Genomic DNA, 19,420 nt, shown 5'->3' on the forward strand with positions numbered 1-19,420 from the left:
ATTTATAATGTATATAATTAAATAGGATATTAAAATTTGAATAAATAAAAGTATACTTTATTTATATATTAAAATAATTTATAATTTTTAAAATAATTAGAAAAATAGTTTACGTAATTACATTGCAAATGTGCATTGTCATAAAATTAAACGTGATGATTAGTGCCTTAAGAAAAAAAAGATTCTAATTTAATCATATTTATTATAAGACTCATGGAATTCCATATGACATTTTGTTGAAACTCATAAATCTATGAGTGCATTCCGTTTCACGCATGCTGCATCATTTATCTTTGTTGTTCACTGAATGTTAAACAAGGGGTTCGATCAACGCTTTGAAGCGTTTTTTAATTGGTCAGTTGGTAAAATTCTTTCTTCCAATTGTTCCATCAAACGCTTCAAAGCATTTGTAGCGAAACTTTGACCACAGCCAAGGATAAAATGATGCATCATGCACATTATGCGTGAAATGGAATGCACCCTATGTGATGGCGTGCATTAAACAACATTTTGACTTGAACATGTCCATGTACTTGAATATAAATTTTTCTATTTTCTTTATAAAAAATTTGATTTTTCTTAGGTAAAATAATATTTTTGGAGGAGATAATTAATCTGTAACATACAATATACAATAGTATAGGAGAGAAAATATAGATAAATTTTTACTTAATACTTAAATTTGAACTCTATGACAAATTACAATTAGGTGTAATTTATTAAAATATTTTGTATAAAAATTATGTATTCTAATTTTTTGAGTTTATGAAAACAGAACAAATCCAAAGTAGATAATAATTATGTCATAATCATGATGATTTACAATTATTTGATATTGTACATATATATGTCTGTAACTATTTACCTTTAAAAGATTGAAAAATCTAAAAGGATTATGAATGTACATTAATTAGATCAAGTAATAGATGTTGAAATCTGAATTTCTAATCTTCCGTATGTATATTTATATGCCGAAAAATTTATCATATATACATATATAATCATATTATACTATATCACTTCCCTTTATATATATAAGTAGGATGAAAAACGCATAAAATATTATAAGGTGCGTTCTTTCACATAATTCTCAGAATGAAAATAAAATATCCTGCTTAACTATATTTTCTGTGTCGAAATCATTGCTATTAAAAATAGTTGATCTACCAAATCATTAAAAACTGGATAATTATTGCTATTAATTTAATGATAAATATGAAGTTGGTATGTACATATTATTCAGAATTTCCACATAAGAATAATCACATTATATTTGTTATAAGAAAATCAGAATTATTGCACTTTATTAATTAAAAAAAAAACTATTTTTATATAATATATGTATTATAAGCTTGTTTTAAAGTTATTACACTAAAGTTATTAACACTACTATATTAAGGTGTCAATATAATACAGTTATAATATTAAAATGTATTAAGTGTAGATATTTTATATTTTTGTACTGCCAGATTTGAAATGATAGGATAGACTTGTTCACTTTCTTTAGAAATGAAATTCTTTAAGTAATAATTACACTTAGTGTAAGCCCTTGATAAGGCTTTATTTAATTATTCTTAATATCTAATTATTATGCAAGTAAATGAAAATTATATTAAATATAAACATTTTTATATACATTACAATTAAGCACTTATGCAATAATAAAGAATTCGTAAATACAATTATCAACGTAAGTAGACAGTGATGTTAAAGCAGTATTTTCCAGTTTCTTTTAATTATAACTGTGTGTTAACTTAACGTGATAAAAAATATGAAGAATATACATTATTTGTGCTGTAGTTTCCCTAAATTGCATTATTAATATTAATAATTAGAATAACATTTCTAAAAGGGTAACTTCTTAAACAAATTACGAAGCATTCTGTATTCTTGCACATATATCGAGTATAATACATACCCACATACACACACACACACCACACACACATATATGTATATATGTATGTGTGTGCATATACATATACACACAGATATTAAACTCTTTGTTCGCCCCCGTAGTTTTGGTAAAGCTTTGGACTTTCTTGTACAGAGGAAATGGTACTTGTCGGACTTGGTAAATTTATTTCTGAATTTGAAGCAGTTGAAATCGTTTCTTCTGTGGATATCTGATTCTTTCTCAATACTGGTGCCACGAAATTTTGACCCGTTGAGAGATCCCTTTTTGGTACTGAAGTCTAATAAAAACAATTAAGAATTAATAACATTCTAAAGTCACATACATTAATTGTTAGTAATCATTCAATACAATCTACAACTTTGAATGAAATCTTCAATAGTGGTTTCTCGTTATTTAAATGATAATACCTTAGGTTTTGATAACGGCAATGTAGCGCCGGTTACCAGGCCCAGAATACTCGCACAGAGACCAGTGAGTTGCACTGCAGCTAATGAAGATAGACCAACTCTTACCAGGCCTAAGGCTAAAAGAGCAGCTTGCGCTAAAACGGGTGCAGCTCCTGCAGCACCAACTGCCGCTCCAGCTAATTGGCCACCGCCAATACTCGGTCCATATGCGAAGCATAGATTATGCCTGTCCACCTTAATTAAGATAATAGTTTCATTATAGCACACATTGTCACTATCATAATTGTAAGATATTGTCAGTTATTGTACCAGATGCTTGACTACAAGATATAGTAGACCAAAAGGAGTGATTAAGGGACACGCCAGACTGTAGACGGTTGTCATAGTGAAAACTAACAACAACCATGCATAATGAGCTCCTAATGGAAATTCCCACAGTACCGCTTTCCTGACATGTATTCTTTCCGCCCGACTGCGAGCTATACAGAGTCTAAAAGTGTATAGCGCGAGTTCCGGAAATCTAACCAATTCTAATCCACTCCCAAGTAAGGCTGCAGTTATGACATAATTTACAAAAAGTGCGCCCTGCAAATTTTATATTCTTATACAAATCTATGTCGTATAAAGGAGGAAAAGTATGCTTTCTTATTAAATTAACTTAAAATAAATGCGATATTTTTGTCAGAAACCTTACCTGATCTGGCAAGAATACACATTCCCATTTTGCCGTATTATTTCGGTCATACATAGTCCAATCTAGGAATGCTGCAGCACTAGTTAATCCTAAACTAGGTAATATAAGCACCATTAGTAGCAACAGAAGTAACGTTTTTCTCATAACCACACGATTTAAGCTGCTTCTTGTCCAATGTCTCACGAGCGATTCGGTTCTCCCGACTAATGCAGGCATTAGAGCAGCTACACTGACTAACAATACAGTGGGCAGAAAAGATGAAAGCACTGGACTAAGAATCTTAATCTCTCCAGTAATTGGTAATTTGGTAACAGTTGCCACTATAACCTGAAATTTAAAAAATAAATAAGTTAAAATAAATTATATAAAAAAAAAATTTTTTTTAAACATTTATAAATAAAAATAAAAAAGAATTAATCAAAGATTAAAATGTTATTTATTGTTTCAAATGCCATAAGTGTCAGTTTCTTTGCTATATATGTGTTTAAGTGCGTCTTTTTCTTTTTTTTTTCTTCGTATAGGTTTCATTGTGTAATGTGCTCTTGCAAAAGAAATTGACTTACAGCAGGTGTAGTAAGGAAAAACAATATAAGTCCCAAAGCGCAATTTATTAATACAGCATTTAGATACCAACACGGCCTGGGGATACTTAAATTTTCCCAAAATATATCTGATGGCATCGGTGCATAATTCACGATCCACTTTATATTCGGTGAGGACCTCAGCTGTTTGCGCATAGTTTTAGCAGCACCGGGTGTCCCTATTAATTATTCATTATGAATTTGTTTATAATTAAAGAGAGCAAGGAAAACGTTATGTAATATTATGTAAAATACCTAAAGTTACAAAAGCAACTCCAAGAGTTTTACTAAGTGCCACATTCTTTTCTTCCTCAACTAGTGCTGTTAATCGTATTTCCTCGTTGGTGTAGAATTCTTGAGCATCCACTTGCTACAAATGCAATTAAAGATAAGAACTTGCGCGATAATATATGCATACAACGTAATCAATTTTATGCTCGCATACGTTCATATTTTATTGATACATTTACCTTGTTGCAACAATATCCAAGAATTTGACCACATGGATAAGGATACATTTTTAAAGGTTCTCTGTTCTTAGCATAACTTTCGCAATATAAACGCGCCTGTTCCGCGCAATCTCTTTCTTCATCCAGTTTTGAAAGACGTCTTATATCATGAGCCAATGTAATATCCTCCACTGTTAAGGCAGGGAATGCTTCTCTGAAAAGATTAACATATAAAAATAAGATCAAAAAAATAATAAAATTTTTTTCAATTTCTTTTAATATTAGTGACAAATATTATTTGCCAAAAAAGAGTCCATAATTAAAGAATGATTTTTTTTCTACATACTTAAAATATTCAGTAAGATTCTCAACAGTACATTGTTGTTTCGGTATGTCTGTAATTAATAATGTTCTTGCTACAAATTCTCCAGTAGGCCTAATATCTCGCACCTATATCCACAAATACATTTTCTTGTAATACATATATTACATAAAATATTCATATCTTTTGAGTACATAAAAAAATAAAATATATCTTACATACAATATACTTAACTGATTAATTGGCAATACCTGTTTTAAACGACGTCTCATGATAAATCCACCAACTGGCAGATAAGATAAGAGCAGTACTGTATACACCCAAAGCCCAAAAGATGTAGGCTCCAAGTTTGACAATGTTGTATGACTAAATGTTGCACTGTCCCCTGGTTGCATGCTTCCGTGAAAATTTATTGGTAGGGCTATGCACAGCGATACAATAAGCATCATGACGGTCAATATGATTAAGCAACGTTCGAACATAATGTATAACAATCCATCAGGCCCTGCACGTTGCAATAATTCATCGTCGCTGCAATAATAGTAGTAACAATAAAATCAATAGGCTCTAAAAAAAATTCTGAAAAATAATAAATTAAATGCCAATTTGAACGTAACGTTTACGTTTAATATTCACTTTGAATAAATGGTATAAAAATACACACTAATAACCAGTGTTGGCTCAAATTGGCATTTGTGATTTATTATTTTTTATAATATTATTTTGAGCAAAATAAGTTATATATTAAAATATGACATAAGATGTTTTAAGCGCACTGACAAGAGAATTTTTCCAAGTGTCACTTTGATTTCAGAATAAAACTCTGGATTTGATTTTGCTTTTACCAGTAAAGGCGAAATCAAAACCAGAATTTTATCCTGACACTTCAGAAAGTTCCCTTATGAATACTAACGTAATTTTAAAAGCGGTAACAATCCACGAGAGAAATCCTCTATCCAGCTGAGAGAGTTGAGAATTGACTGAAGCTTCGATACATAAGGGATCAATATCTCTGTTTTCATTAACACCATAGAACAGCTCCATCCATCTGTTATCAGACTTGTGTAACAATGCGAGACGTCCATAATTCCATGCTTTCTTACGTAATAACCCAAATAAAATAACTAAAAGCTGTCAAGAATAATACATTGCATTAGACATCACAGTTTATAATTCATTGTCAATAGGGTTCAAGTACATCAGTATCTTGCAAAATATATATCATTATCTTTCTTCTTATACTAACATATCTCTCAAATAATATATAATAATAAAGAATAAATTAAAGTTTTACCAGAAATCCTATTGCATTTAGCAACAAATTCTCAGGTATTCCTGCATATACATCTGTGATTATTGTTCTATTATATCTGGGGAATGGAATGCATGTGTCTGCAGAAGGACCATCGCGCACTGCAATGCTGGAATACATAAATATTTAACTGCATACTGAACAATGATATAATAATCATGAATTTAATATTGTAAGTGTTATAATGTGATTCATAACAATGACACTCTACATCCGTTGTTCTCAACAATGCACATATGTAATCACTTTTCGTCTTTTGATAAGGAGCAACTTAATAACGTAATATGCAGTACATTAAGATATGTGTAATTTATTTGAAGAATATGATACAATTAAAAAAAATGTGCAAAGTACTATTCCATTATTTTACTCGCGGGCCAAGTGCTCTTCGAGCATTGTTGTCAATTTCACTGTACTCGTCTACGTGTACGTAAAAAGTAATCGCGATTGTGCGAACAATGCGAAAGAAACACGATAAGAGCAATTAAAGCCCGAAACGCGACTATTATCGTGCGTGATCGTGAAGAAAGGAAAAGGAGAATGCGCAATTACGGCGCGGTTTTGCCACTCACTTTTCGTAGGTGTAATCCATGGTCGGCCGAAAACGCGTAAATCAATGCGCCGTTAAACAAATGCGAAGATGCATATTAGCAAACGCGTGTTAATTTGACACATCACATCCCGTTCCCATGCGTGCTAGTCTACTAGTCGCACGAAAATACTCCGCGAATATAACTTAACCTAACCCGAATCCGTTCCTTGCACGCAGTAGTACGCGAAGTGTCATTTCGATGGGCACGCACATAAACACACACTTGCACACACCCACGTGTGCGTTTCGTTATGCTAGAAGGAACACAAACGAATTTTAATTGAACTTACTTGTCACTTTACACCCAGTAATTCTGTCTTTCAAAAGTAGAATGCGAACACTTGTAATATATGATAAGATAAAACAGTAAATATTTGTTTTTAACTTGATAAAAAATATATAATAAATAGTACGAATTTTTCACTGGATTTATTGTGCATTACACATCAGTAAAATGAGGTATATTGGGAATGATAGATATTTAGATGTTTAGAGTAAGATTATGTAAAGAACTGTAATTATAACATATATATTTTAATATTATTTGTATATATATTATAAAATAAATTATTGGAAAATATATCTATATATATGTGATTTGTAGTGACAAATTAAAGTAAATATTATATATACCTAGAAAAAATATTTATATAACATTATAGCTTATTCTCATCATTGATAAACTGAAATCTCGCTTTATACAATTGCTTTATAAATTAAATTATTTATATCAGGGATGCATCGGATCATAAAATTATCAAATATTGTATATATGGTATGACTTTCAAAAAAAATTAGACAAAATAAAATTCTCTATGCAAACTTTTAAAATAAAATTTCAGCCAGATATATTACGGGATACTAATAATACCCAGTTATCCGATTAGATAGTAAAAAAGTATCAGATAATATCAAATATTTTCCGAATATCCGGTGCATCCCTAATTTATATACTTTACACGTAAAGAGCTACAAATATACTATAATGTAGTAACTTAATTTTTTATATATGAACTTCTTTCATATAATTTTTCTCAATAATATATGAATAAATGAATAATAATAGTAATACTATAATTATGAAAGTGTAATATAAATAATATTTTTCACATGATCTCTGTAAACTATTGGACAAAAAATAATTATTTAGTATATAAATGTCTTTTATAGTATAATATCGTCATAGAAATCTTCAGTCTATTTTGCGTTATTCCATTGATAAAGCTTAGTCAATTGTAGTTCACCCGTTGTAATAGAATCTATAATCCAGGTTTCCTTTAGGCCATTTGTGCCAATAATAATTTTAGCAAGCTTGGTATTGTCGGTAATATGTCCGCCTGCTGTCTTTATAAGTTCCTTAAGCGTATTACACGGTACGGTTGTTTTGTGCTCGACGTACATGAATCCACATGCGCCAAACAATTCTGGGATATACGAGGGTCCAAATAATTGCCTGTCTTTTCGATTTTCCTGCAAAAGAATATCTATGTTATATAACATGCGAATAGATTTATATTGTATTCTACATTTATCACGTATGCGTGTCTTACCTGTACAGCTTTAGAGAAATGTTTCATCTCAAACGTTTCTGGGTTCAGCCATCCGTTGTTTTCCAAGGATTTCAGAACCCACTCTAAAGTAACGAGCCAACAGCCTCTTATTATACCACGGAGAAGATTCACTGTACGCACACCCGTACTCACAACATGAGTCGTCCGTTTTGACACATTTAACTCCAACTCTGCCGCGCCAAGTGATTTGACAATGCTTTTTACCAAACTTTTATCCCTATACACAAAATATAGAATGTTACAATTTTTATATGAAATAACATCGAAAATTATTTTGATTTGAAAATAAGGATTAGAAACGCTTAAAAAAGATAAGTTATGATGATTATTACTCTTTTGATAATCCAGTTGTTACGATGATGATCTTTTGGGACTTATATTTGTTCCATTGAGTAGATGTTGTACGACATTTTACAAAATCATTTAAGGAATCTCTACTTTCTACTGAATTATTTGCTTTATTCTGTCTACTCCTTTCTAATATATTCAACACTTTTTCGTCGGCAAATTTCTTGATAAAGATCTTCTTGCTAATAACCTTTTTCGGTTTTCGCGTTTTCTTCTCTTTTTTCTTATTTTCAAGCATATCACAATCACTATCTGATTGCATTTGCTTGCTTGGAGTATCGTGCTTGATATTATTTACATTCTTGGAACATATTGATTTTCTTTTTGGAAGCCTTTTCTTCATCCTTTTGTTTAGTTTTGTAGACATCGATTCCTCAGGTGTACACTTTCTTTCTTCTATTGGACTGAGTGAATATTGAGAAATTTGGGTAAGTGGCAATAATCTTCTCTTTTTCACTGGAGTACATTTCGTGTTTTGTACAAGTATATTTTCGCCTGTTTCAGACTTTGTTCCATCAGGCGTACCTTTGATGACCGTCAATTGATTTTGGATAATAAAAGGATTCTGATTAGGTGTATCTTCCAAAATAATTGAATTAGCTTCTGTTGTTTTTTGTATTTCAGTCAACATATGCATTTCATTTGAAACTTTTGAATGTCTAATAACATAAAAAATATTAATTATTAATAGTATTAATTTATTAAATAACACTATGTATGTATAAATCATATAGCAATAATATTTCAAGTATAATAAATTTAACATTATCTGTATGTACATTTGAATACTTACAAAGCAAATGACTTAGTTTCATCACCTTTCTCTTCATTTTCTAATGTATTTAACTTGCTGCCACAGATGACTGTATCATCCAAATGTTGCGTTTTATATTTTAATTGTGATTTGAACAAAACTGAGCGGCTTATTGGATATGGAGTTCCCTCCACATAACTGTAGCTATCTCTACTGTTACTCGAGCGTCTTTTGTCATCCTTCATTTTAAAAACTTTCGATTTAGCTTTATGAGAAATCTTTTCATTTCTCATAGAGATGTTTCTTAATCTCTCAGTTAAACTGATGTTTTCTAAAGAGTCTATATCATTTATTTCCTTATCTCCTGTTGATGAATATTCCATATCCATAGAATGATCTTTATTACTCTTATCGCTTCTCCTTCGCCATATTTTGCGCATAGAATCTACCGATGTATTCATTTGCAACGAAGTTCGATTCGTATTTGTGCTTTCGCGTTGATTATTCAAAACTACTGATTCTTTATTATTAGTAGCTTCGAAATTTTGATTGGTATTGTCCGTTCTGTGATTGCTTGATTTCCAAACATTTGCTTTACTAGTTTCAGTCACTACATCCAATGAAGTGTTTACATTTAAAGATGATCGAATCGAGTTATTGCTATTAGACAGAGACATCATATTACACTTCTCATTTTGACATTTAGCTTTACTGTCGTGCTCATGTGCTTGCAGTACATCACTTTCAGTAATTTTGTTTATAAATTCATCTTCTAGTCTCGAACTAATTCCTGTTTTGCTTCGCTCTATACTTTCTTTTTTAGATTTCTCTTCTTTGTTTTCGTTATAATTATTTATATATGAATTCCTATTTTGTACAGATATGCGCTTTTCACTCGTATGAATGCCTCCATGAACTTCCGTCATCTCCATTGATATTACTTTAGTCGTTGTATGTGTGGCACGAGATGCGTCTACATCACTGTTAATTTCTTGGTCACCTGTTGCATTATCCTCAATGAAAGTAGAGCAAACAATAGGTGTTTCTATATCGAAATTCTGAACGGAGTGTATGGTCGAAAATGTGTTGTTCAGGTTTTCAATCTTATTTTGAGAATGCAACTTAGATCTCCTGATCAAACTGAGTTTTTTGTTACTGCCGCTTAATATAGGACTGCTACTTTGAGTTGCTTGTCTTAGAGAAAATAATGGAAAATTTTTCTTCAGAACAACATCTTCGATAATTCTACATTTTGTTTGCCCTTCTATCTGCTTATCCTCCTCAACAAACAATTGTCTTTGAATTAATCTAGATTTATCTATACTACTTTTCTCGAGACTTCTCCGTCTGTCATGATTCAATGGTGTAGTAACAATATTGGAGTATTGATCCTCTCTTTTCTGATCGTTCACATTGTGAGTATATTGTTGATGCTCGCTGGCTGCTGTCTCTTTCAAATCAGTCATGTCCAGCATAACTGTTTTGTTTCCCATATTTGAATTATAAATACTGCTTGTAAAACCATTTTCCTTATTTCCTAATACCTTCGTAATTTTTACAGAAAGCTCGTTCTCTTTGTCAAACATCTGTTTAGTTTTGGATAAGATTGCATCCTTCAAACGGTTGCAATTTGTTTCGAGGTAGCATTCTTTGGTACTTATATCTTCTAGATTTATCGTAAGACATTTCAACTGTATTTTTTTCTTGATTTGAATGGAATTATCACTATTTTTATCTACAGCACACTTGTCTGTATCGTTTAAGGCTCGCATATCTTTGTTGTCAAAATCAGATTGATGATTCTTCTCATACATACTTTTCTTTCTTGATAATCTTTTGACAGTTCGCGCCGTGTCCACTCCTCTTTGGTCATTCTCGATTTCTGTTCTCCAGAGAGATCCATTGCCAGAATCTGTTAGATTCTTGCTGTAACTCAAGTTGACTCTCAAAGAACTACGTCGATGATTGAAACTATCATCTTCATCGGACGTGTCCGACGCAAATATCTTTCTTTTATTGAAACTCATCGTTGACCTGCGTATCATATAAATTGTAGGAGCATTATATTACATTTATATTCGCTTTAATTTACGTTATCATACATAATTATTATTACGTACTTATGTTAAAAACAACAAACAAGTCAAAGAGTAGATTACGCTATTCAAACGTTCTAAGAAATATTTTCACATAATATAATCATTAAGTTTTCTTTTGTAAACTTAATACAATATTACTTATTACCACAAATAATTACTTTTATCATTGTTATTCAAAATATTAATTAATCTTTACTTCGAAGTAACTGTACTCCGTTTTCGTATTCGCAGGATCGCGGCCATGTTGGCGTTGCCATAAACAAAAGAGTATAAACTATCCACGAGACTGTCCACTTCAAAAATATGACTGAAATAGCCAATCATAGCTATTTCTCAAAAGAATGAAACGACTGTGATTGGTCAATTTTATAACTATAAATATTATTAAACCAGTTACGCATAATGTAAAGAACCCTAGAATTTATCAAATGTCCCTGCTCATGAGCAGGTGCAATCAGTGTTCGCACACCAACACACAACAATGTCGAGAGGAGCTGGAGGAGCTGAGAGAAGTGACAGGCAGTGAACAGCATGGTGGAATCCTTCTACTATGAGTGAACAAGCACGTACAGGCACACAGTCACACAGTGCAGGCACTGACAAGTGACAGGTTAACTTGTGAGCCGCGGAAGAGTGCGAAAAACATGAGCAGATCGCAGGTACAGTGTCCATACGTTAGCATCTTTTCCTCGCGAGACTGTGATTTCGCATGTAATATGGGATTCATCGATTTTATCGTTTTTTAACAATTAAAAAACCGTATATTTAAGAAGAAAAATTTTGCCGCGTTATTAAATTGCTACGAAGAGCTGATAACAGGAGAGATGCCGTACAGTCAATTCATGAAAATATATAAAGCTGCGTAGTAATGTTACGAAAAAGGAAAAGAAAATGTAATGTATCGCTTCGTTTGATTTTATTACGCAGGAAAAATCTGTCGAAGAGGATGAAATTAATCTTTTCAATCCCACTATATTGGATAGATTGCCGATATCGCACATTGCTGGGTTACTTATCAGACCGCTAAAGAGTACAGATTATGACAAAGGTAATTGGATGTCATATCCATTAAACGAGAATAGATTGAAATGGATTCAGATTTTCAGAAATATGCATTTGCAACGTTAAAAGAAATTCTTTTCAATCCGAATATATCTTTATTCATTTATAGGATTTATTGCATGAAGCACATTTTTATGCCTTTCAATCTAACAATAATATCAGCTTTTTCTGTGCATTGTGAATACTGTTCAATTCAAAATTCTGAATAGAAAATACAGTTTTTCAATTTAATAAAAAAAAATCTTTTCTTATTTAGTTAGATTCAATAGACTTAAAATGTGCTAAAAAATTTCAATCCATTTTAATCCAGTCTCCATTACTAGGTACAGAAAGAGAGAGAGAGAGAGAGAGAGAGTAAAAATAATTTTTTTAATTGGACGTATATATATATATATATTACTAGTTAAACTTTTATATAAATATATTTTATATTTTATACAATAATACAAGGCCCTGCAATGAAGAGATAGATATTAGGAATAAATATTAGACAAATCAATAAATGGGAATAGAGATTAAACATACAATATACATTACATAATATAAATAAGATATAAGGCATTATAATTTATAATTATATATCATATTTTATTTGTATGTTTATATAATCACTATTTCTAATTTTCTTATTTGTCTAATATATTTAATATTTATTATTATTTCTAATATTTTTTCCATTATGGACAGGACCTATTCGACTCTTTCTTGCAAATAATTCAATTATTTATGAAATCTTGTAGGTTTTTTAGTTCTTCTATCACAATTGACAGATGTTGGAAATGTCACTAAGGAACAATTCTTAAGTAAGTTTTTATAATTGAAAATTAGATTCTGTAAATAATCAAATTAAACTAATTATGCTTTCTTCTTTCTGTATTTAGATAGATTCTATAGTATGAAGACCGCTAGTGGTTACTATGTTGTCGTCATCGAGGATGTAAATTCTGGAAAAGTGATAGCATGCGCGTCTTTAGTCGTAGAGCAGAAATTTATTCATAATTGTAGCTTGGTATGTAATTCTGCAAATTCTTCAAGAATTAGAAATGGATAATCCTATATGCATATATTTTTTATAGCGAGGACGCCTGGAAGACGTAGTGGTTAACAACAATTACAGAGGGAAATCATTGGGAAAATTAATAGTTTCGATCGTAGTACAATTAGCTCGTTATTTTCGTTGTTATAAATTATCCTTGGACTGCGTAGATCGTTTGGTACCATTTTACGAGAACATAGGCTTCAAGCGGGAAACTAACAATGCCAATTATCTCAATATGCGCTTCCATAGTGAAAATGCCACTGAACAGTCTCATTTATAGTAACTGATACATTGTACTTGACTTTATCTGTACCGGCGATCACTTGATTACAATACTTACTTGTTCAGTATAGCATACATATAAACTGAAAAACTGAAATATTACAACCTGAATTACATTAAGTTCAAAGAGATATTTGGATATTCCTTGTAATTTGTTCTCTCTATGAAGAGAATCTCATTACTAAAAAAATTTACGAAGAAATTGATATGCTTTTTTATATATAAGAGAAACAATTTTTGTACGCTAACGTTTGCATGAACTAAAATTAATTATTTTATATTCTTTTTTATAAATATTAACATAAGTATTGCATAATAATGTTTGCGCGCACGCGCGTGCATGTTCGTGCAATTTTGAAAAATGGATCCTACATATAAAATATACTGTCGCATTATAGACTGTATAGGTTGTAAAAAAAATAATTGTTAAATAAAATAATTAACTTTTACTTAACATATATATGTATATTTTTTCATGCATATAATGTTAATAAATAATATTGTAGAAAACGTTTTTGGATGAACTTTTTTCTTACATTAGATAAGATTTACAGAAAATACTTTCATCATATTACTTGTAATATTTAATTTACTTAATGTACAATAGAATGATTAACATACGGCGCATTTATTTGATTCACTTAAATCTTCTTCGCAGCTGGATTAGCTCGTAATTTCACTGCTCGTTTCGCCTCCATCTGCCTTTGCCTGGCCAATTTGCGTTCTTCTCTCTTCCTTCTGGCTTCTTCGTATTTATTGTTTCCACTAGGAACGCCTAAATAAAAGAAAATTTTCTCAATACTATATAATGAAAACGTAATGAAATAAAATTTGTATATTCAGAAATCAAATCAGATATACTTGGTTGCTCTAAGGGCTGAACATCTTCGAGAGACTGAAACTCCGAATCTTCCCATCCAACTTCGGAAGAATCATTTTTGTCTTGAACACCTTGGGTTGTTTCTTCTTCCTACAATCCAAATGGTTTTTTTTTATAACGATATCAAATTACACGATCATTCAAACAAATTATTCTCGTTATCTAGTCATGTTTGCGTATCCATATGCATATATATAGGATTCGAAAATTCGTTGTTGCAGTAATATTGAATTAATCTAGAATAAATTTCTCTTCGACAAAAATTGGTTTGGACAACATTATTTTTACTGTTATATAATATTTAATATTAAATGTTTAATCATCTAAATTTTATATAATAAAACTATATATTTTTAGCCTAATATTCACTCTTTATATTTCCTTTAAACGCTTATCATTTAAATAATGTTAATGCATTGAAATATTTTTATTAAACGAAAAATAAACTCTTAGATTAATCGAAGAGAATTCTGCTATTATAGACTTATTAAAACTTGTGACTACGTACGTTCGTATCGCTCATATTAACATTTCAGGTTTGATAGGATATAAGAAGAACCTTGATTGTAACACAAAAATATCATAAAATGTAACAAACCGGTTCTTCCTCAAGGCTGGTCCACTGTTCATTAGCCTTAGGGGAGTGGCCGGACGGTGATATACTACTGGCTGGATTCAATGGCACCGATGGTATAGCGGTGGATTGCTGCTCCATATCTCCCCAATTATCAGCATCCCAACAATCCCAATCGCAATCGGAATTTGTATTTTGAGTGTTTTGTGTATCGTGCTCGTGATCAGGATCGAGGGAAGTCATGCTTGTCGCGCTGCTCGTCGTGGCAGTAGTGCTAGCGCTACTCTGGGAGCTGCTAGCTTGTTCTAAAATAATTAAATAAAAAAATGTTAATATATTAATATGTAAAGGAATAAATATACTGCTAAACGAGTTATTAGATAGAGTGAAAAAATGCCCACGAAAGTAAAGAGGATTAATGCTAACCTAAGGAAGCAGGTTTATTTAACAAGATTCTAGATGTGCTATGAGCATTTGATGATTTTGGTGTATCTGATTGACTACGATAGAATTTTGCTGTGACTGCCGTAACGGCCCATCCGGCCCATGTCGCCGCGGCATTGCTGAGACTAGGTGTTGCAGTATTCACATCCGCCTCTGCAAATATTTTAATATCATTAGAGTTTAATATTTTTTTTTCTTCAAAGTGTTCTCAAAGAATAAAATAAATATGAAATCCTAGTGCTATATGTAATACTCACCCATTGATTCGCGAAGACCAGGATCTTCAGAGACTGTCTCAAGCTTTGATAAAAAACCTCGAATGATACGGAACGCATTGTCTCGTACACCTTTGTCCACATCCGTGGTAAGCGGACACAGAGCCGGTAGAATGCGATTTGCGACTTCTTGCAGAAGAAAATATTGCTGCGTCGCAGCTAGAGCTAGTATACTCGCAATTCTGGCCGGAGGAAAAGAATCGCGAGTTCCACGAATAAACGCGCCAATTAATACCTAAAATTATTTTTATCAACTAATTTAATAATATTTTATAAACATATTATGAATTGTACTATTTTATTAATTATAAATTGTTTTATTATTTCTTATTAATATTTAAAATATATGTAAAGAGTCTGTCTTGATTAATAAAAATCTAAAAAAATTTAAGAAAGAAGCAGATGTCTGTTAAAAAATAAAAAAATATTGTGTTAAAATAAAATAAGGATTGACGGTACCTTCTGCCTTATCTGAGGGTGAAGATGTTGAGCAATTTTTCCAAGGCAAACTGTGGTATTTGTGCGAATACCGCCTTGTTCGTCTTTCGACTGAAGTTTCGCAAAGTATCTTAAAGTCTCGACATTAAGATTATTATAATCTAACTTTGGTGCTAAATGTACGACCGATCTTATCGTTTCTTCCCTGATTGCCGGGTTTGTATCGAGGAAACCCCTTGCTACCTGCAAAAAATACATATTTAATATACAAAATAATTTTAGTTTTTATTTAAAAAATAATACAACATTATATCATACAAGATACTTAAATTTCTTAAATTCAATATGCACTATCTTTATAAATTTTATAATATTATTAAAGATATAAAATTACAACAGTATTTTTATTATAATGTAATTACAATTAATAAAATATAATATTCAATTTTTGTTGAAACTTTTTTTACCTGAGGAAAAATGGCTTCATTAACGGTAGCTGATTGCAAGTGGTCGACGAATCGGTCCAATTGTTGCAGCAATCGTAATCTCGTCGCTCTGTCATTCGATGCAAATAATTTAACGACACAGGGCACTACTCGACGCTGATACTCGACGTCTGGTAATTGAGAACCCAGTTGCAGTAACGGCGGTAATACGGCACTTCCAGCATCTCCAAATTCAAAAGCAGCCAGTAATTGCGGCAGAATCTTGTACCTGCCAACGCCATCGGGAAACGAATCCAATTGTGTCGCCAACTGCGAGAAGAATCGTCCTTTCTCTCCTCTTTCCTTCATCTGGATCTCCTCTAAAAATAAAAGGGCATCAACAAGATTGTTCTTAAAAAAACCGCCGTTACTGCGACAACGCGCTATCACATCTGCGGGATTTGGTCTTCCTTCTGGATTAGCTCCCGTTAATTCTCGATATACTGTCGTTATTTGCTTCGGAATCTTCAACAAATAAATAAAAGGTATACATGCATAAAGATGTGTAGGAGATTACAGTTCGATAAAAAGATGTAATGTGAAACAAGCAGACAACTTACTTGACCTGTAATTTTAAGTTGCGAAGTGGAGTTGAGGGTGCCATTGTATGTTTCCCATATCAAACAACCAAGTCCCCACATGTCAACTGAACTATTTTTTATTTATTTATTAGTTTTAGATTATGAATATTAAATTTAAATGTTTGTAAACTACTACTATATTGTATATATATCGTTTCAATTGTATCTACTACATCTACCATTATATTCGATGCTTTCCAGCAAGAGACACATTGTAACATAATTTTATCTTTGTTTAACATTGGCAAACAATGAAGACGTAATGATTCACTGTGTTACACTGTATCATCTGTGTCCTTTGCTGAAAAGCATCCATTATTAAATGTAGATAAAATATATAATCATTTACCATTTAGTTGCGGGCTTTGAACTTTCTTTAGCCTCTGGTGGTTGATACACTTGGAAATTAGAAGGTAAGAAATTGTATGGCATGTCCACAGCTGTCATGTATTCAACCCCACCGAGTTTCCATTCACCGCTCTCTTCATTAACAAACACTGTCCACAGATTGACATTATTGTGCCGTAAATTTCCGTCGTTATTTAAGAAGTTAAGTGCCCTCTGCCATCAAATCGAAGTAACATGTATTATAGATCTTTTCCATGTGTCGCTTAAAATTCTTTGACGTGATCTATGATGTTTCATTTATACATACTGTGATTTGAAATATGCCCCAGGAGTAGTACAATTCTTTCTTAGACTCATTTTCCGAATTACATTTTTGTGTCAAGCGATTAAATAACGGTTCTACACGCTCTGTGGCTAAGTAAACCATTTTGTCAGTCTGAAGTAACAAAACATAAATTACATTTTTACACAAAGAATATATCATTATCATAAGCCAACACAATTCATACTTCGAGACTATCAAGATATGCAAGTATGCTTGGATGTCTGAGTGTCTTGAGTCTTTTTACAGCCGAACGAGCAATATCCAGTTGCTGTTCCCCACCATTTTTAACATCAAAGACAAAAACTGAAACATCTTCACCCGTTGTAGTGCCCTGCGGAAGATCTTGTGAGGATAAAAATAATATTTTCACAGATAAATTAGAAGAAAGATTGACTCTTGCCACATAATTAATTTGTCACCTTTTATAAATTACAGAATGACAAAATAAGACATTGGACACTTTTCATTTGGTGACATAAATCGATTTAAATGTCATTCTGCCTTTGTTACTTATTGAATGTCAAGAAAGATAGAATGACATTTGTGTCAACTTGTGTCACTAAACAGAAAGTACTCATTGTGTTGCATTCAAGACTAATCCTAACTTTCTGTTTCTTGCTTTTTACCTTTTGCTGTTTTGCTTCTTTGTAACCGTTTCATTAACATGTTTTGTCTTTTTCAAAGTTCCATCAACTTTTATCTCGGGCGATAGAAAATGAAGAACATGAATGAGAGGCAAAAAGGCAAAAGATAAAAAATAGTAAGAAGTAAAAAAATAGACAGCAAAGAACATATTATAGATTAGACTTTAAAGTTGACAAATTTTGGAAGAAGCAAGAAACTAAGTCGATAAAATAGTTGCAAAGAGAGGAAGAGATAAAAAGCAAGAAATAGAAAGCTAAGAGCACATTATAGATTAGCCTTTTAGTGCTTCTCTAGTGTCATTCTTACATACAACTGAATTACCTTTCTTTTAGCCCTATGTATTGTCCAAATGCTTTTGTTATCCAAACCAGAAATAGGCTCTCCAATGTCGTATGGGAAATCCTTGGCAGGATCTCTCGAGAAGAAGGACCACATTGTGAAGCTTATACTTTTATCTACACATACAGATCGCACTCAACGTTGCTTCAATTTATCATTGGTACTGACAGCAACGCATCAGAACTGCAAAAGTACAAAAGTCTTTGTTTTTTGCGCATTACAAACGCAGAAACATGCTATAAAGATTATCAATTTGTGATATGACACCTCATTCCCTATTATTCGATGAACAATTCCAATGCAATTCAACGCAAATTCGAAATGGAGGTTAAGTGACAAACCCAAGGGAAAAAACGAACGAATCCGTTCTTCGTCTAAGAAATGAGTTTAGAATTGTTTATCAAAAAAAAAAAAAAAAAACCTAAAGAAATTCCACGTAAACAATTAAAAATTAGAAGTCATTGAAACGCTACGTGTTGCATTCGGCACAATCTGAAATAAATTGGAGCGAGATAGCGGAAGGAAAAATCGATCTGACAGAAGAGAGCGCCTTCGTTCGATCTGTCAAAGAATACTCAAAAGTCAACAAGTAAACCTATTATAACCTATTATACCCGTGCTTATTCACGAGTACATGAAAGAATTTGTTTCCCTTA

The 19,420-nt window shown here is 31.8% G+C and overlaps 4 protein-coding genes across 8 annotated transcripts in view; 1 reads left to right on the forward strand and 3 right to left on the reverse strand.

Moving 5' to 3' along the window:
* Positions 1 to 1,795: 1,795 nt before the first annotated feature.
* LOC108757130 (CSC1-like protein 2) lies at positions 1,796 to 6,469 on the reverse strand. 2 transcript variants are annotated; one of them, XM_018501521.1, is made up of 12 exons: positions 6,256 to 6,469; positions 5,666 to 5,792; positions 5,285 to 5,502; positions 4,623 to 4,902; positions 4,396 to 4,499; positions 4,071 to 4,263; positions 3,856 to 3,970; positions 3,583 to 3,779; positions 3,020 to 3,346; positions 2,635 to 2,910; positions 2,326 to 2,559; positions 1,796 to 2,195 (listed from the first exon to the last, which is right to left on the reverse strand). In XM_018501521.1, exons 1-12 carry the CDS (start codon positions 6,273 to 6,275, stop codon positions 1,995 to 1,997), a joined length of 2,292 nt encoding a protein of 763 aa, XP_018357023.1. In that variant the 5' UTR covers positions 6,276 to 6,469; the 3' UTR covers positions 1,796 to 1,994. The 2 variants fall into 2 exon arrangements, with proteins under 2 accessions (XP_018357023.1, XP_018357024.1); XM_018501522.1 differs by lacking the exon at positions 6,256 to 6,469 and adding an exon at positions 6,038 to 6,249.
* Positions 6,470 to 7,472: 1,003 nt separating this feature from the next.
* On the reverse strand, positions 7,473 to 10,975 carry LOC108757142 (putative uncharacterized protein DDB_G0282133). Its single transcript, XM_018501547.1, has 4 exons — positions 8,988 to 10,975; positions 8,179 to 8,853; positions 7,826 to 8,063; positions 7,473 to 7,745 (listed from the first exon to the last, which is right to left on the reverse strand). Exons 1-4 carry the CDS (start codon positions 10,973 to 10,975, stop codon positions 7,473 to 7,475), a joined length of 3,174 nt encoding a protein of 1,057 aa, XP_018357049.1.
* Positions 10,976 to 11,324: 349 nt separating this feature from the next.
* On the forward strand, positions 11,325 to 13,645 carry LOC108757143 (probable glucosamine 6-phosphate N-acetyltransferase). 3 transcript variants are annotated; one of them, XM_018501550.1, is made up of 6 exons: positions 11,325 to 11,406; positions 11,496 to 11,609; positions 11,975 to 12,095; positions 12,850 to 12,912; positions 12,991 to 13,118; positions 13,186 to 13,645. In XM_018501550.1, the coding sequence occupies exons 2-6, from the start codon at positions 11,598 to 11,600 to the stop codon at positions 13,426 to 13,428; spliced, it is 567 nt and encodes a 188-aa protein (XP_018357052.1). In that variant the 5' UTR covers positions 11,325 to 11,406; positions 11,496 to 11,597; the 3' UTR covers positions 13,429 to 13,645. The 3 variants fall into 3 exon arrangements, with proteins under 3 accessions (XP_018357052.1, XP_018357050.1, XP_018357051.1); XM_018501548.1 differs by having other exon boundaries at positions 11,329 to 11,406; positions 11,496 to 11,706; positions 13,186 to 13,644; XM_018501549.1 differs by lacking the exon at positions 11,325 to 11,406 and having other exon boundaries at positions 11,491 to 11,706; positions 13,186 to 13,644.
* A 330-nt stretch (positions 13,646 to 13,975) lies between these two features.
* Positions 13,976 to 19,420, reverse strand: part of LOC108757146 (N-terminal kinase-like protein) — a 5,872-nt gene continuing 427 nt past the window's right edge. The window contains exons 1-13 of one of the 2 annotated variants that reach the window (XM_018501554.1): positions 19,032 to 19,313; positions 18,747 to 18,947; positions 17,965 to 18,111; positions 17,763 to 17,891; positions 17,457 to 17,668; positions 17,087 to 17,177; positions 16,509 to 16,991; positions 16,063 to 16,284; positions 15,586 to 15,838; positions 15,311 to 15,481; positions 14,909 to 15,189; positions 14,292 to 14,400; positions 13,976 to 14,205 (exon numbers count right to left, since the gene is read on the reverse strand). In XM_018501554.1, the coding sequence (XP_018357056.1) occupies positions 14,072 to 14,205; positions 14,292 to 14,400; positions 14,909 to 15,189; positions 15,311 to 15,481; positions 15,586 to 15,838; positions 16,063 to 16,284; positions 16,509 to 16,991; positions 17,087 to 17,177; positions 17,457 to 17,668; positions 17,763 to 17,891; positions 17,965 to 18,111; positions 18,747 to 18,860 (2,346 nt within the window). In that variant the 5' untranslated portion in view covers positions 18,861 to 18,947; positions 19,032 to 19,313 and the 3' untranslated portion in view covers positions 13,976 to 14,071. Of the gene's footprint in view, positions 14,206 to 14,291; positions 14,401 to 14,908; positions 15,190 to 15,310; positions 15,482 to 15,585; positions 15,839 to 16,062; positions 16,285 to 16,508; positions 16,992 to 17,086; positions 17,178 to 17,456; positions 17,669 to 17,762; positions 17,892 to 17,964; positions 18,112 to 18,746; positions 18,948 to 19,031; positions 19,314 to 19,420 lie in introns of those variants that run through there. The other variant, XM_018501555.1, reaches the window with a different exon arrangement.

This window comes from Trachymyrmex septentrionalis, unplaced genomic scaffold (assembly GCF_001594115.1).
Source record: "Trachymyrmex septentrionalis isolate Tsep2-gDNA-1 unplaced genomic scaffold, Tsep1.0 scaffold132, whole genome shotgun sequence".
In the NCBI taxonomy this organism is placed as follows: Eukaryota; Metazoa; Arthropoda; class Insecta; order Hymenoptera; family Formicidae; genus Trachymyrmex; species Trachymyrmex septentrionalis.